The sequence below is a fragment of the Crinia signifera genome, chromosome 4 (genome assembly GCF_055691185.1).
Source record: "Crinia signifera chromosome 4, ASM5569118v1, whole genome shotgun sequence".
NCBI lineage: Eukaryota > Metazoa > Chordata > Amphibia > Anura > Myobatrachidae > Crinia > Crinia signifera.
In genome coordinates, this window is record NC_139220.1 from 190,462,000 (window position 1) to 190,476,275 (window position 14,276).

General features: G+C 45.5%; 1 protein-coding gene across 3 annotated transcripts in view; it reads left to right on the top strand.

The window, feature by feature from the left end:
* TNPO3 (transportin 3) overlaps positions 1 to 14,276 on the top strand; it is a 59,397-nt gene that overhangs the window by 6,823 nt on the left and 38,298 nt on the right. For all 3 annotated transcript variants that reach the window (XM_083183263.1, XM_083183265.1, XM_083183266.1), the window contains exons 2-4: positions 4,172 to 4,372; positions 5,873 to 5,946; positions 6,061 to 6,217. In XM_083183263.1, coding sequence (XP_083039389.1) covers positions 4,172 to 4,372; positions 5,873 to 5,946; positions 6,061 to 6,217 — 432 coding nt within the window. The remainder of the gene's footprint in view (positions 1 to 4,171; positions 4,373 to 5,872; positions 5,947 to 6,060; positions 6,218 to 14,276) is intronic.

The window sequence follows — 14,276 nt, forward strand, 5'->3', positions numbered from 1 at the left end:
AAAGGGTTCTAAAAGCCTCTGTAATTTACTATGGGCTAATTGATCACCCAGGGGTTATTTAATTATCCCCAAAGGTAGACCGCAGACTGCACTATTGAGATGTCTCTTAAGGTCTGCATAGACCCAAAACGAAATACACAATAAATAGCCTGTTAACAGGTGCCAGCACAGTGATAATTAGATTTGGGAACTTTCTGTATTTTGAAGCCACCTATCAAAGCAATTCAGTCATTACCCCCCTCGGGCACAAGTATCATATGAGCGTCCCCATAAGCGATAGGTTTAGCTGCTCAAACTCAACTGACTTAAGTGGAGTGCACACTAGTAGAGGACAGGCCAACCTGTGGCTCTCCAGATGTTGTGAAACTACAAAACCCAGCATGCCTTGCCACAGTTTTAACACTCCCTTATAGCAAAACTGTGGCAAGGCATGATGAGATTTGTAGTTTGACAACATCTGTCGAGCCTCAGGTTGGCCAGGCCTGCACTAGTAGATCCATCTGCAGACAGATCAGGCAGCATGTTCTCCAACACACTGCCTGATTCGTCGTGATTAACCTCAAAACTGTCAATCACTGGTGGCTCCTGCAGCAGCTGTACGGGCAGTCGGCGGTTCACCTGTACACACAGAACAATGCTCTGATACATCTTTAGATATATCGGGCATCAGCTGTGCAAAACATCTGAAGGACACCATTCACAGGTATATTGATGGTACACACTGACCGATGGTCTCTAAATATATCAACCATTCAATTGAACGACCGATATATCAGCCAGTGTGTATGCCCCTTTGGGAGGCTACGAGCTGAAATGTGTGTGTCCCCTCCCCCCCCAGATGCATGCATGAACATAGCAACAATTGAATTGCTGAGTCAGGTGTCATCTAGTGGCAGCCGGGGAGGGGGAAACCGTTTAATTCCTCTGTTAATGCTTGATTACTTCAATGGGCAAGATAAAAGGTATTTAATTGAATAGCCCTGGGCATAAACCTGTTTGCTAGGCTAGATACTTGTTATTGGGATGTCCGGTTAATATATTGTACTAGTAAGCCCGCTGAAAAAGCAAAGCTTCGGAAGCTAGTCTGCTGCCTTCTGTGTTTGTGCATGAAAGAGATGTAGTTTCACTCTCTGCCAGCAGATATGTTTTTTATTTTCCTGGATCATCTGTTTATGGTTTTGGTTTCCTTTTTTTAAATATATTTCTTTACATCTTGAATAATGGCTGAAAGTAGGAGGAACAAAAAAATATTTAAAAAGGGGACCATAACCTAGTCCTTCACCTGTGCTCCAATGCTGTTTACACCTAAAGTCAAATGTAGTCCCGTGTAATGTGCGGTGTCATTGGCATTTTGCTTATGACGGTGTGTAATATAGTGTCTTTGAAGTAGGGATTTGAATCACGATTGTTTGTGGCCAATGACAAATACTTTTGGTATTGAGGGGGAGAACCAGATTGCCTCCACTGTTGGCACATCAGAACTCAATGGTATTATTTATCATAGCTCCACCTCCAAGTTCTGCCTGGGCCAGTTAATAAAAGAACAGGGATGGCCATTGATTAAAATTGATGGTCATCAATTGCATACTTATTAACCATTGGGTCATTGGATTGACTCATATTAGGTCGACACTATGCCACCGACATGTATTTATTATGGAAATGTATTTTATTAAGGTTATTTAGGAAATTTACTGTCTATACCATATAACATTTATTTTTGTGATGAAGTGCAGTTTTTTTACATCACTTTCTGCATGACCGTTGTGACAGATTAGAAATCTTCCGTGCTGAATCTCCCACTTTGAATCTCTGACACAAATCTCCCTGTGACACAAATCTCTCTGTATGTGGCACATTATCTGAGAGTGAAATCTCTCGTGCTGAATCTCCTGTTATGAATCTCTGGCACAAATCTCTGTGTATGTAGGGCCCTTTTATGCCCCTTTCAGACCGCACAAAAAAAAACGGTATTTTGTCGATTTTTAATCGTTTTAAAACGGTAATCTGTGCGGTCTGAAAGGGGCAGAGGGATTTTACAGTTTCCAAAAAAAAAACGGTTTTTGGAAACGGTAAAAAAGCAGGGTCCTACCTGTTTCAGACCCGGTATTTTGGCACCAAAATCGGGTCTGAAATGGTATTTAGGACCCAGCCAATAGTGGTCCGCTCTGTGCATATCTAATGAGTGGACCACTATTGGCTTCCCCCCAACTTGGGCAGTGCAGGGAAGGGAATGATCGCGCTGGGGGTCCCTGCAGTGTATGTTATATCAGTGGTGGGGTCTCTGCAGCGTATGGGAACTAGTAGCTGCAGGGACCCCCCACTGATCTAACATACACTGCAGGGACCCCCTGCCTCCAGTGCGATGATTCCCTTCCCTGCGCTGCCCAGGTAGGATCCGGGCAGTGGGGTTGTGGGGCTGGCTGCTGCTCTTCCCCCTCCCCGTGTCCCTACCTCCAGCGTGGCCGGAAAGTGTGGCTTCTACACCCAGGAGCGGAGCGGTGAGTGTTTTGGGGGGGGGGTCGTCCCAGTCTCCAGTCCCAGTCGCGCTGCAGTAAGGCAGCGGTGCCTGGGTACCTGAATGCCCGCACGGCGCTGTCGTTCCTCCGCTAGTCCCGGCCGCGCTGCAGCACCTCCTGCACCACCTCCTTCTGGTCCAGCAGCCGCTCCGTCAGGAAGATGTAGAGCAGGCATGTCCAACGTTGGCCCTCCAGATGTTGTGAAACTACACATCCCAGCATGCTTTGCCACAGTTTTGCTATTAGAGAATGCTAAAACTATTGCAAAGCATGCTGGGATGTGTAGTTTCAAAACATCTGGAGGGCCAACGTTGGACATGCCTGATGTAGAGCCAGCAGAGCATGAAGACGGCCAGGGCGCTGGCACCCACCGGGCACCGGGTGCGGGGGCATTTCCAACACATTCTGCATCTCGTCACCACATGCCGGTAACCTGGGGGCCCTATGCACCCTACTCCATGCTGAGTAGGGGCTGCGGCATCCTGGAGGCGCCCCCTATCCCCGGTGCTGCCCCCTGTCCTCTCAGCCCGCTCTGTTGTAATCCTGCAGGTCACGCTCCCCTGTTATCTGTGGCTGGGTACGGGCTCCTGGGGGGGGGGGGGCACAGTGAATAAGCCCGGGGAAGCTCAATGTTAAGATGGTGAGAGGGGGGGGGGGGGTAAACTTCCCAGACCGTACCGCTTTCACTATTTGCTTTCACACCACAAACCTGATTTAGACCAGGTATTTACATGCGGTTTGGAAGGGGTTAAACTTGCTCTGAAACGTTTTAAATACCTGGTCAAAGCAGGTTTTGCGGTGTGAAAGCAGCATTAGTAGCTTGATTCACTCAAATGTACTGTCCTAGTTCTGCCATAAATGTGTGTCTAGCAAGGAATCTGGGCTTTGTGTATCTTTGTTGTTGTCTGATCTTTCCAACTGTGAAACTGATTTTGTGTTGAAACCACATCTCGCCCAGATGACAAATGAAATTGCACTAATGTGGCCAATGAAGGAGTGTCTTGGAAATCTTCCCCTGAATCATACCTTGCTTTGTCATATCAGCATATTATTGTATGCAACTTGATCTGTCTTCTGCAGGAGTTGGCTCCACATACCTTGGATAGTATCAGTTGCAGCAGTGTTTTTTTTTTTTTTTTTTTTCCTAAACACCCACGTTCTATTCATTTCTATGGTATTTAAAAGCAAATAAAGGTGTTTTGGGCATTTTCCTTCAATTGTCTACTGCAATTATAACATTTAAGAAAACTACATAATACTTTTACAAAAAAACAGCTCTCCAACTGCTGTTGAACTACACATTCCAGCATGCCATGCAACAGTTTTAGCATGGCGAAATAGCAAAATTGTGGCTGGGAAATATAGTTCTACAACAGTGCTCTCGGGTCTTGTGCATCGGTAAACAACTCATGTTTTGTTGTGCACAGATTTAAAACTGGAAGCCCAGCCTTTAGCCAGATTAATACTGTAGGAATGATCAATATTGCAGTCGGGTTAACAATCTATATAACGATTGAAGCAGACTATCCTGAGATGCGCTTTGGAAGGTGTGCTTGTGGTGTCCTTGCATATGCTGAGGACATTTTACTAGTAAATGCATAATACTGACTTTTGCAAAGTACATGCCTGACTCTTGCTGTACTCTACTGTAGGTGTATGCTTGGGAGATCTCAGACCAGTTGTTACAAATCCACCAGGATGTGGAGTCTTGCTACTTTGCAGCACAAACCATGAAGATGAAGATTCAGACCTCTTTCTATGAACTACCCACAGACTCCCATGCTTCTCTTCGGGACTCCTTGTTGTCACATATACAGAACCTGAAGGACATGTCTCCTGTTATTGTAACTCAGGTAAGGCGCATTCAATTTCTGTCTCTGAAATGTTGATCATTTTTACATTTTGTGGGTCACATGATCTCCTGTTTAATAACAAGCCAATGGATCCCCCCCATAAGATTGTATAAGGCATGCACTTCAAATTACTTCAACATACTTCCCTCCATAATCTCTTGCCACCTTCACTTCCCTGGCCTTAACTTTTATTAGCGTGCTCACTGTATCTGCATTACTACCTTGCCTTCTTTTATACATGTCTTCATGGCCTCCCAATGTCTTGACTACCTCTCAACTCCTAGCTCTCATTACCTCGTATGTCATCTCCCATGTATCCCCACTCCTACCCAGCGTGATGGCCACTGCCTTGTTATCCCCCATCTATGCAATGTATCCGACTTCTCCGATTCCGTCTTTCCCCATCAGCACATCTTTTTCCATTGTCCTTTCTACTTCCTGCTCTCCCAACATTCCCAACCTTTTCACAGCTTTAAAGCCCCATACACACACATGCTGAGCGACCGTATCCCTGTGCGTACATGGCGACGTTACCGGGAGTGCGCTCCCGGGACAAGCCCTGTAGTGGTCACAGTGGCTTCCTTGCGACCAGCGGCTTTCACTGGGTGATATGCTTGCTGAGCGAGCATATTGCCCCATGTGTATGGGGCTTAACACTATCCCCTTCCCAAGCTGTCTAGATCTCTACTCACTCCCATTGTTTCTGTCTCTACAACTCCACACTCTGATTACCTTAATGCTACAGCCTCGTCCAGCACACTTCTCTGACTCTCTCTAAACATCAAACCTGGTATTCACCACACACGTTCCATTTCTTCCACCATTTTTTTTTTTAACCATTTATATTCAAAATGATGGCTGTTTTTCTCATTCTGCTCTTTTTAACCCAATTGGTTTGGTTTTTACCCTCAATACTGCAACCAATAACCTACTCTTAAAGTCAGAATGTCACTTCTTCTCCTGTATCACTTTTCTCCTAACACCTATCACTTCCTTGGTATTAACTACTTCTGACTCCATCAGTGTTCTCGCTCTCTCTGGAATGCAAGTTCCTAAGGACAGAGTACTCTCGTCTTATCTTCTACTGCTGTTGGTCTGACTTGTAATGTCTACTCTGTATTAAACAGCATTTTCTTGTGTTTTCTACCCATATTGTTTACTCGCACATACCAAATTCAGCTCTTTATCTGTTGAAGTCTTTCTCTGTTTGTACATCATATTGTGTTATACTTAAGGGTATTTGTATACATAATGTTTAATTTGAAGTATGCTTCTGTTTGTTCCATGTGTTAATTTATAGCATAGCTTCGAGATTTTCCTGCACTGCAGAAGCTGTAGTGTCCTTTAACTAAACCAGGGGCATGATCAACTACGCTAATTATGTATAATTTAAGATTTTGTTAACATTAAAGAGCTTTGAAATGTGCATATGTGACCAAGCCATAATGTGTGAATTTGGGTATGGAGTAATAACAGAACTTCATGTTTTTGTATTTGAAGCTGGCTTTAGCAATAGCAGATCTTGCCCTGCAGATGGCTTCTTGGAAAGGCTGCGTGCAAACACTTGTAGAATCGTAAGTACTTCTTACAGCCGTGTCGTTTTCACCTGACTTCTGAATGAACTTGCTGGTGTGTCATTTATGTATGGCATGTGTTCTTTACTGATCTTAGCTTGTCCTGTTCTATAGGTATAGCAATGACTCTGCATCATTGCCCTTCCTCTTGGAAATCCTCACTGTGCTGCCAGAGGAGGTCCATAGCCGATCCCTGCGCATTGGTGCTAATAGGCGCTCTGAGATAATCGAGGACTTGGCCTATTACTCCAGTACTGTGGTATCTCTACTGGTAAGAGCTGTGTGTTTGCAACATTGATGACTTGTAAAAGATTTGTGCAGTTTGTTTACAGAGTTTGCATATGTATTTATGTATGTAGACATCATTTGGTGCCGGATACTATCGTTTATACAATAGCACTTTTCTTAGCCTAACGTGTAGTGAATGCATGCCAAAATGTTTATAGGACAAAGCTTATCTGGAGCCGTATATCCCACTAGTCCTATTTTTTTTTTTTTTTTTTTTTTTGGAGGTACTTTTTGCCTTAACACAATAACAGAAATGTATGCTCAAGTAAAAAATAGCATAGTTATCAGAACGTATATGTAAGTTAGGGCTTCTCTTTATATTGCAAGTTCATTGCAAATTCTCATAGAGCAGATGGATAATAAACACATACTGTACTTACATTTAAAGACATGTTAAAGTCTTTCCTGCATAATATAACAGTCCAAAATATTATTCCTACATATTTTATCTTTTTTACATTAGGTTTCCTAAGGGGAGAAACATTACAATGCAGAAGTAAGGATGGTGTAATGGTTAGCATTACTGCCTCACCGCACTGAGGTCATGGTTTCAATTACCACCACCACATGTGTGGTGTGCGTATGTTCTCCCCATGCTTGTGTGTGTGTTTTTCAGGGTACTCAGGTTTCCTTCCACAATCCAAAAATATACTGGCAGGTTAATTGGATTCTGACAAACTAACCCTAGTGTATGTCTACAATGTGGATGGGAATACTGACTAATCTCTAATGGAACAGGGACTGATGTAAATGGCCGTAATCTCTGTAAAGTGCTGCAGATATTGTGCGCTATTTAAATAACTGGTAATAAAATAACTGAGCAGTATTTAAAAAAAAAAAAAGACAAAATGACTTGACTGTTCTCATGTGGCAGTAGGTAGATTCTACAGTATAAGTGTGTATATTTTTGTCCTTCTATTTAATATGCTGGAGTAGAAATTATATTTATATTTTATATACCCTGATCGGAAGGTGTAATCATTTTAATAGATATTTGTTTAGGTAGCTGCCATATTGTCTTCTAATTTATTTCAAGAGGACTGCCATCTTACTTGCATAAAACCACTACAATGCTCTCGGTACTTGTTTCCTAGAACGGCCACACCAATGTTGATCGGGTCGATCGCATCGATCGCATGCGATGCGACCGATGCGATGGTCCCGATTTTTACATTGATTGATATGTGAATAGGGTCCCTATTTTACATTGGATTCAATGTAAAAGTCTCCCCAGACCCCAATTTTAACACCCTCAACGGCACCCCACGATTGACGCCAACCCGAAGCCTGTCGAGCGGCGGCGGTACGCGTTCTCCGACCTTTTCATACCCCTACTATCCACGTCGGCGTGGAGTTGAGAATATAAAGTGTGGCGAGCGCAGCAAGCCACCGAGCCCCGCGAGGGGACGCGTGTAACTTCACTGGTATACGCGTCCCCTCGCGGGGCACGCTGCGCTCGTCATGCTTCGGGCTCGGTGGCTCGCTGTGCTCGCCACACTTTATATTCTCAACTCCACGCCGACGTGGATAGTAGGGGTATGAAAAGGTCAGAGGATGCGTACCGCCGCACCCTACGCTCGCCACGCTTCGGGTTGGCGTCAATCGTGGGGTGACGTTCACAATGGGGGGGGCATATACAATGAGAAATGGGCCATATTGGCCCATTTCCCTTTTTTTTTCCCGATTACAATGTTCAAAATATTTCAACATTGAACCCTATGGCAAAATCGGGTGCATTGCGTCGGTTACGCCATGTTAATGCACCCGACCGACGCGATGGACCCGATTTTGCCTTTGCCGGCAAAATTGACCTGATTTCAATGGAAATCTGGTCAATCGGGGGTAATCGTGTACCTTAAGTTAAGGTACACGATTACCCCCGATTGTGGCCGTTCTAGGAAACAAGTACCATGCTTTCTAACATACAGTATGGCTGATCAGTGTATGTATTTCCAAAATAACATTACAATCAGTGTAAGGTGAAGTAAATAACGATGATTATCTTGTGACAATGGCACTTGTCCAGGGGTGAGATATTTCAGGTGTGCAAGTGAACACTCAGTTCTTAATATTGGTATGTTAGAAAGAGGTCAAAATGGGCCAGTATAAGAGCTGAGGGATTTTGACAAGGGCCAAATTTTGATTTGCAGTGGTTAATACCTACCAGTATTGGTCCTAGGAAGAACAATTGGTGAATGAGTGAGAGGGTTATATGTGTCCAAAGCATATTGATTTGCTTGTCAAGTCTGAACTCCTAGAATAGCTACTGTAACACAAATTGCTGTACAAGTTAATGCTAGCTATGACCTTGGTTCTTAGAATTCATGTGAGTGTAAAGGGGCATACACACAAGGTGATTTCATCCCCATTTCTAAGCGATCTGACTAGATTGCTTAGAAATAAATAGTGTTCCCGCTGCGCCCTGCCCGATTTTTAAAGGGCAAAATGCGCCCCGCTAAATCAGCCTGCAGTCTGTCCCGCCGGAGTGCCCGGGCCGTCGCATCGCTGAAGGGGGCTTGCCCGGCCATGGCTACGTCCCGGCAGCTCAGTGACATAGTCATGGCCGCCCCCCATGTGCGATGCGGCGGCCCGGGCACGCCCCCCATGTGCGATGCGGCGGCCCGGGCACGCCCCCCATGTGCGATGCGGCGGCCCGGGCACGCCCCCCATGTGCGATGCGGCGGCCCGGGCACGCCCCCCATGTGCGATGCGGCGGCCCGGGCACGCCCCCCATGTGCGACGCGGCGGCCCGGGCACGCTCCCATGTGCGACGTGGCGGCCCGGGCACGCCCCCATGTGCGACGCTGCACCCGGGCACGCCCCTCCAGCGCCCTGCCTCATTTGGTTCCTAGAAGGAACACTAATAAAGCATGGGTCCGTTCTATGTGTATGGTCCCCGGTGACGCGTGGTCCTGCACGTCGCTATCGCAGCATGGCTGACCCAGTGTGTATGCACTTGCTGAACCACTGTCCCTGTCGCCCAGGATGTGGTGCTGGGTACAAATGGTCTAATGCAGTGGTCTCCAAACCTTTTTGGTGCATGAGCTACTCACGACAAAATAAACTGCCTGAAGAGCTACTAAAATGGAAAAAAAAGAAAGAAAAAGAAATCTGCAAAATAATCGAAAAATGACCTTTACACATTATGCCACATACCGCAATGTCCAATATGCCACATACATACCTCCCAACATTGGAGGCAGAGGTGTAGGGACATCTGGCACACGTCCGAAATTAGGGGGCATGACCTACTATCGTGGTACTCCTGCAAGGCCACATCCCCCATTTTTTCCACTTCAGCCTCTCTGAATAGGCGCTGTGCCATATATACACATGCCACCAGCCGTGCCAGTCACACAATACTCCCAATACCCCCAGTTATGCGATAAACACAATACCCCCCAGCAGTGCCAGATAAACAATGCCCACCCAAATGTGGTGCCATTCTAAATAAATACTCTGGCAGTACTGTCTGCGCGTGTCAAAAAAATGGGTGTAGCCACATGGGGTGCGGCCATTGAAAATGGGGGTGTGCCCCCAATAGTGCAGTGCCCCGCCATTGCTTCCCTTCTGAGGGCAGGAGAGCACCGCACAGATTCATGCGTCTCTATGTGACTGGGCCATCAACAAAGTCCTCAGGGCACAATAATAGTCCAGTTTTTAGCGATATCCATGCTTGAGCTCAGGTGACTTAATAAGTACATTACCTCAATTATTTAGATTTTTCCACTGTACTGAGCCTGGATATCACCAACCCTGCACTGTTAATGTGCCTTGTAATCCGGTTTTGGGAATGCCTGCTTTAAAGTGAAGGAATCTTTTTGGCTCTATCATTTTAATGAAAATGTTCCAAATGTGTGTGCCCAGATCTTTTTTCTGGTATACAAAACAGATCTTTCTATCCTACCAATGGTGGTCACTGGGACAGTGGGGTGTGGGTGGAGCTTAAGCTACAGGCTTGACAATCTTTGAGTGCAGCCCAGGCTCCTCCTCCACACCCCTACAGGCTTCAGTTTTTTTTTTGGTGCCTCAAGGCACAGGTATCAAGGGACAAGGCTCCGTGCCCTGTCAGAGATTTTTTGGATTTATTATTTTTCTGGGAGAAAGCTTGCTATTGCAACGCTGCTCCCCTGTGGCTGGCAGCGGCGCACTGACTTTTATAGCCAGACCCGCCGCTCTCCTCATGACACTGAGGACACCGCACTCCAACCACAGGTAAGTGGGTCCTCCCTTAACTTAAGAGAGGTTCACGGCGCATACCGCTAGCGGTGACGTCACCGGGGCATGGTGCAGCCCGGGTAACCCTGGCAGTGGCACCCAGTCGTTTCTGCATGGCCACTAGACCACCAGAGTGCCGTACTGTGGAGCGCCATTTTGGCGCAGGGCACTGTTGGTTCCAGGGGAGGTGTTTTCCATTGTGAGGAGCCCGTGTTATTTCTTACATGTTTTCTTGGAAGAACTGGCCGATTAAGCTTTTCTACAAGTATTTTGCGGTATACAATTTTTATGTACAATTTTTAGTTTATTTAACTTTGATTTTTGTTCTCTCTCTATTTAAAAAAAACATTAAACAATTGTGCAGTGCAGGAAATTAAAATATACATTTTTAAAAAATTACAAAGTATGAAGGGCTAAATAAATTCTAGTTTAGTGATTTAGCTTTGTTCGTTAGGGTCAAGGCTTCTAGTTCACTGCAGAGTTGTTAGGCATTTGGTGTCCTCTAAAGGTTGACTGCAAATAGAACGGAGAAAATATTCCTTCATCTTAAAGGGACAGGCCCTTCAGTCTTTTTTGAAGTTTATACTGTAGTTGAAAAGCTTTGTAAGTGGGGAACAGATTTTTTTTTTTTTTTTGGTTCTCTTTACTTAGCACGGCGCCCATCGCGAACATTGAATGCACTTAAAAATCGGGTGCGACGCGACGGCCGCGATTTCCCGCGCTTCGGGCTCGGTGGCTCGCTGCGCTCGCCACACTATTCTATTCTCAACTCCACGCCGACGTGGATAGTGGGGGTATGAAAAGGTCGGAGGACGCGTACCGCTGCGCTCGCCACGCTTCGGGTTCACGTTGATCGTGGGGTGGCGTTAACAATTGTGGGGGCCATTTCACACTTCAGGGGGACTATTTGGGCTCTGTGGCCCATTTAACATTGTTTCCTATGGAAAAATCGGGTCCATTGAGGCATTGAACAGTAAAATCGCGTCCATTGAGACTTTTAACATTGTTCCCTATGGGAAATCGCGGGCATCGCGTCGGTCGCGTCGCACCCGTTTTTTTAGTGCATGCGATGGCCGCGATTTTTTTTACCCCCGATGACCGCGATCACAATCGTGGGCACCGTGCTAAGTAAAGAGTACCTTTTTTTTTTTTTTTTTTTTTTTTTTTTTTTTTTTTTTTAAGATTACTTCTATCATCAGTTATTAATGTATCAAACTGGCCTTTTGTTAGAGATCAATACTGAAAAATGGAAATTGAGTATTTTAAAGGCCAGCACTCTGATAAATGAGCAAATAACTTCTGAGCTGTCAGATCATAAAAATAGCGCTGAACTTACCTGCTTGCCCATATTTATAGCCAGCATAGCTTCAAGAGTAGAACTTATTTTTATTTTCTTTTGTATGGTAGTTTGGTTGCATTTGGCAGCAATGTCCGTGACTGACAGCTCCGCTTACTGTGACTTTAGGCTAGGGGTGGGCAACATACACCCGGCCTGCGAACTGATCCTACCTGGCCCTCTGCCCCCCCACCAGGTAGCTGCAACAGCATGCGGTGCCGCTGAGGAGACGTTATTGTCACGGCGGCTGACCAAGATTTCAGATATCAAATGCTGAGGGATAGAGCCACAGTGTGAGAGTGAGTCTCAACGGCACTCCAGTTAAACACGAGTCTCGCTCTTTGGCTCAACCTCAACGCCACCCAGTGTCTGACCTCAGAAAGGAAATCCTGGCCAGCTGCCCAGTGACGGGAACTTGGTGGTTTCCTCAGGGGCACAATTTGAAAAAAGCAGCACCTATCCTAGGAACAAAGATGAGTGTTGCTAGGGTGCCCTGTGTAAAAATGGTGCTAAGGGTGGGAAAGGAAAGGCTGCAAACTCTACCAGAGGGGCAAGGGGTGGTAATATCTGCTGTGTTCAGAGGAGGTGGGGGGATAGAAGTTGCTATCTCAGTCCAAGGAAGAGGTGGGGGGATAGGGTAGTTGAAGTTGTGTCGTTCTGTGCCCAGGGAAGGATAAAAACTGTGCCGGGGGAGGAAGGAAAACTCTGCCATGGAGGGCAAGGGGGTGTGGTAGAAATTGCAGTGTTCAGGGGAGAGGGGAGTAGAAGCTGCTATGGAGGGCAAGGGGGTGTGGTAGAAATTGCAGTGTTCAGGGGAGAGGGGAGTAGAAGCTGCTATCTGTGTGTTTGGGGGGGGCACACAAGTGGCAAGTATAAGTTGGGATCTACTATGGTGTTTAATAATGTATATAAGGGGTATATGGTGTGGTACACTACACTCAAGGACCCCCCCCCCCCCCCCCCCCCCCCCATTTGATTGACCACACACCCTTTTCCTGAGAGTGGCCCTCGAATATTTAATGGAAGTGATAAGTGGCCCCCCCAGCTGAAATAATTGCTCACCCCAACTTTAGGCAATAGTCATCCAAGAGGCAGGATGTTCTAATAATGTAGTGATTAAGTTTACTCATCACAGCTGGCATTGCATGATTAGCAAACTAATTTGTACAGGCTGTGTAGCGGTGATGTGGTCCTATGCGTCCTCCATCATCATATATTTTCTACAGACTCTCATGAAACCACCTAAATAGTAATATAGCCCCAAGTTGGTTCCATAATGTTGTGTGGTATTTTTTTTAAATATAATTATTTAATTCAATGTTTTTTGTGCAGTTAAATATTGGTTTTGATGCGGCATGGAGTAGGCAGCAATCTTCCACAGTTCCTTCTAAAATCCTTTTTTTTATTTATTCATTTGGCTGCTGCTGCTGCTGCCAGATCTGCATGGCTACAAACTTCTCTCTTGACTGTGCCGGCTCTCCAGAAGTGGTCTGTGCTGACAGCAGGCATCTTAAAAAAAACGTCTTCAATTCTGGTGTCTCCATAGTGCCACAGCTCCTTCACCTCAGGTCCTTCCTGGATTCATCTGATGGGAGGGAGAGTCTCCTCAATGTTTTTAGTGTTGTGGTGAAACACTGCAGTTTCTACCACACCCTCTCTGAGTTGCTGATACTTCTGCAAGCATAATTTTTATGAATTACCCACTTTGCTTGCCAATGTCCCTTGCAGGGTTTTAACAGGTGTTTTTTGTTTAAGCCTTGTTGTTTTAATTAACTTTTTGATGCAAACATGTAATCCTGTTTGTTATGATACTGCGGAACATTGCTATGTATTTGAAACCTCGATCAACCAAGTGTTATTGCTTTCTCGCATTAGCAATACAACGTTATTAGGCTTTGATATTAGTCTAAAATTGGTTTTATTGAAAGATTTTAAATAAAACCTAATTTCTTTCTAAAGCCCCGTACACATGGGGGAGATATATTGCTCAGCCATATATTGCTAACAATATATGGCTGAGCAATATATTGCTCAGTTTCTCCTTTTCATCAGCGACCAGAGATGGTCGCTGATGAAAGGGAACCTCTGCCGGCGGTGCCGCAGAGGTAATCAGCTGGTCGCAGGAGCAAGCTCCTGCGACAAGCGATTAGAACGGGGCTGAAAATGGGAGCGCACACCTAGCGTTGCGTTAATAATGGGGGGGGGGGGCATTTCACATAATTAAACATGAGGGTGGGTTTACAATTAAAAATCTGGTCTGGGGGGCATTTAACATTGGGTCCAATGTAAAATCGGGTCTCAGGGACCATTTTTACATTGGGTCCAATATAAAAATCAGGTCGGTCGCATCGCATGCCATTATAATGGCATGCGATGCGACCGATTTTTAAAGTGTATTAAAAACGTCTTTAAAGCCAAAAAATTGGGTCGGTCGGGTCCCATTGCATACCTTAAGTTAAGGTATGCGATGGGACCCGAAGGGCGCCGT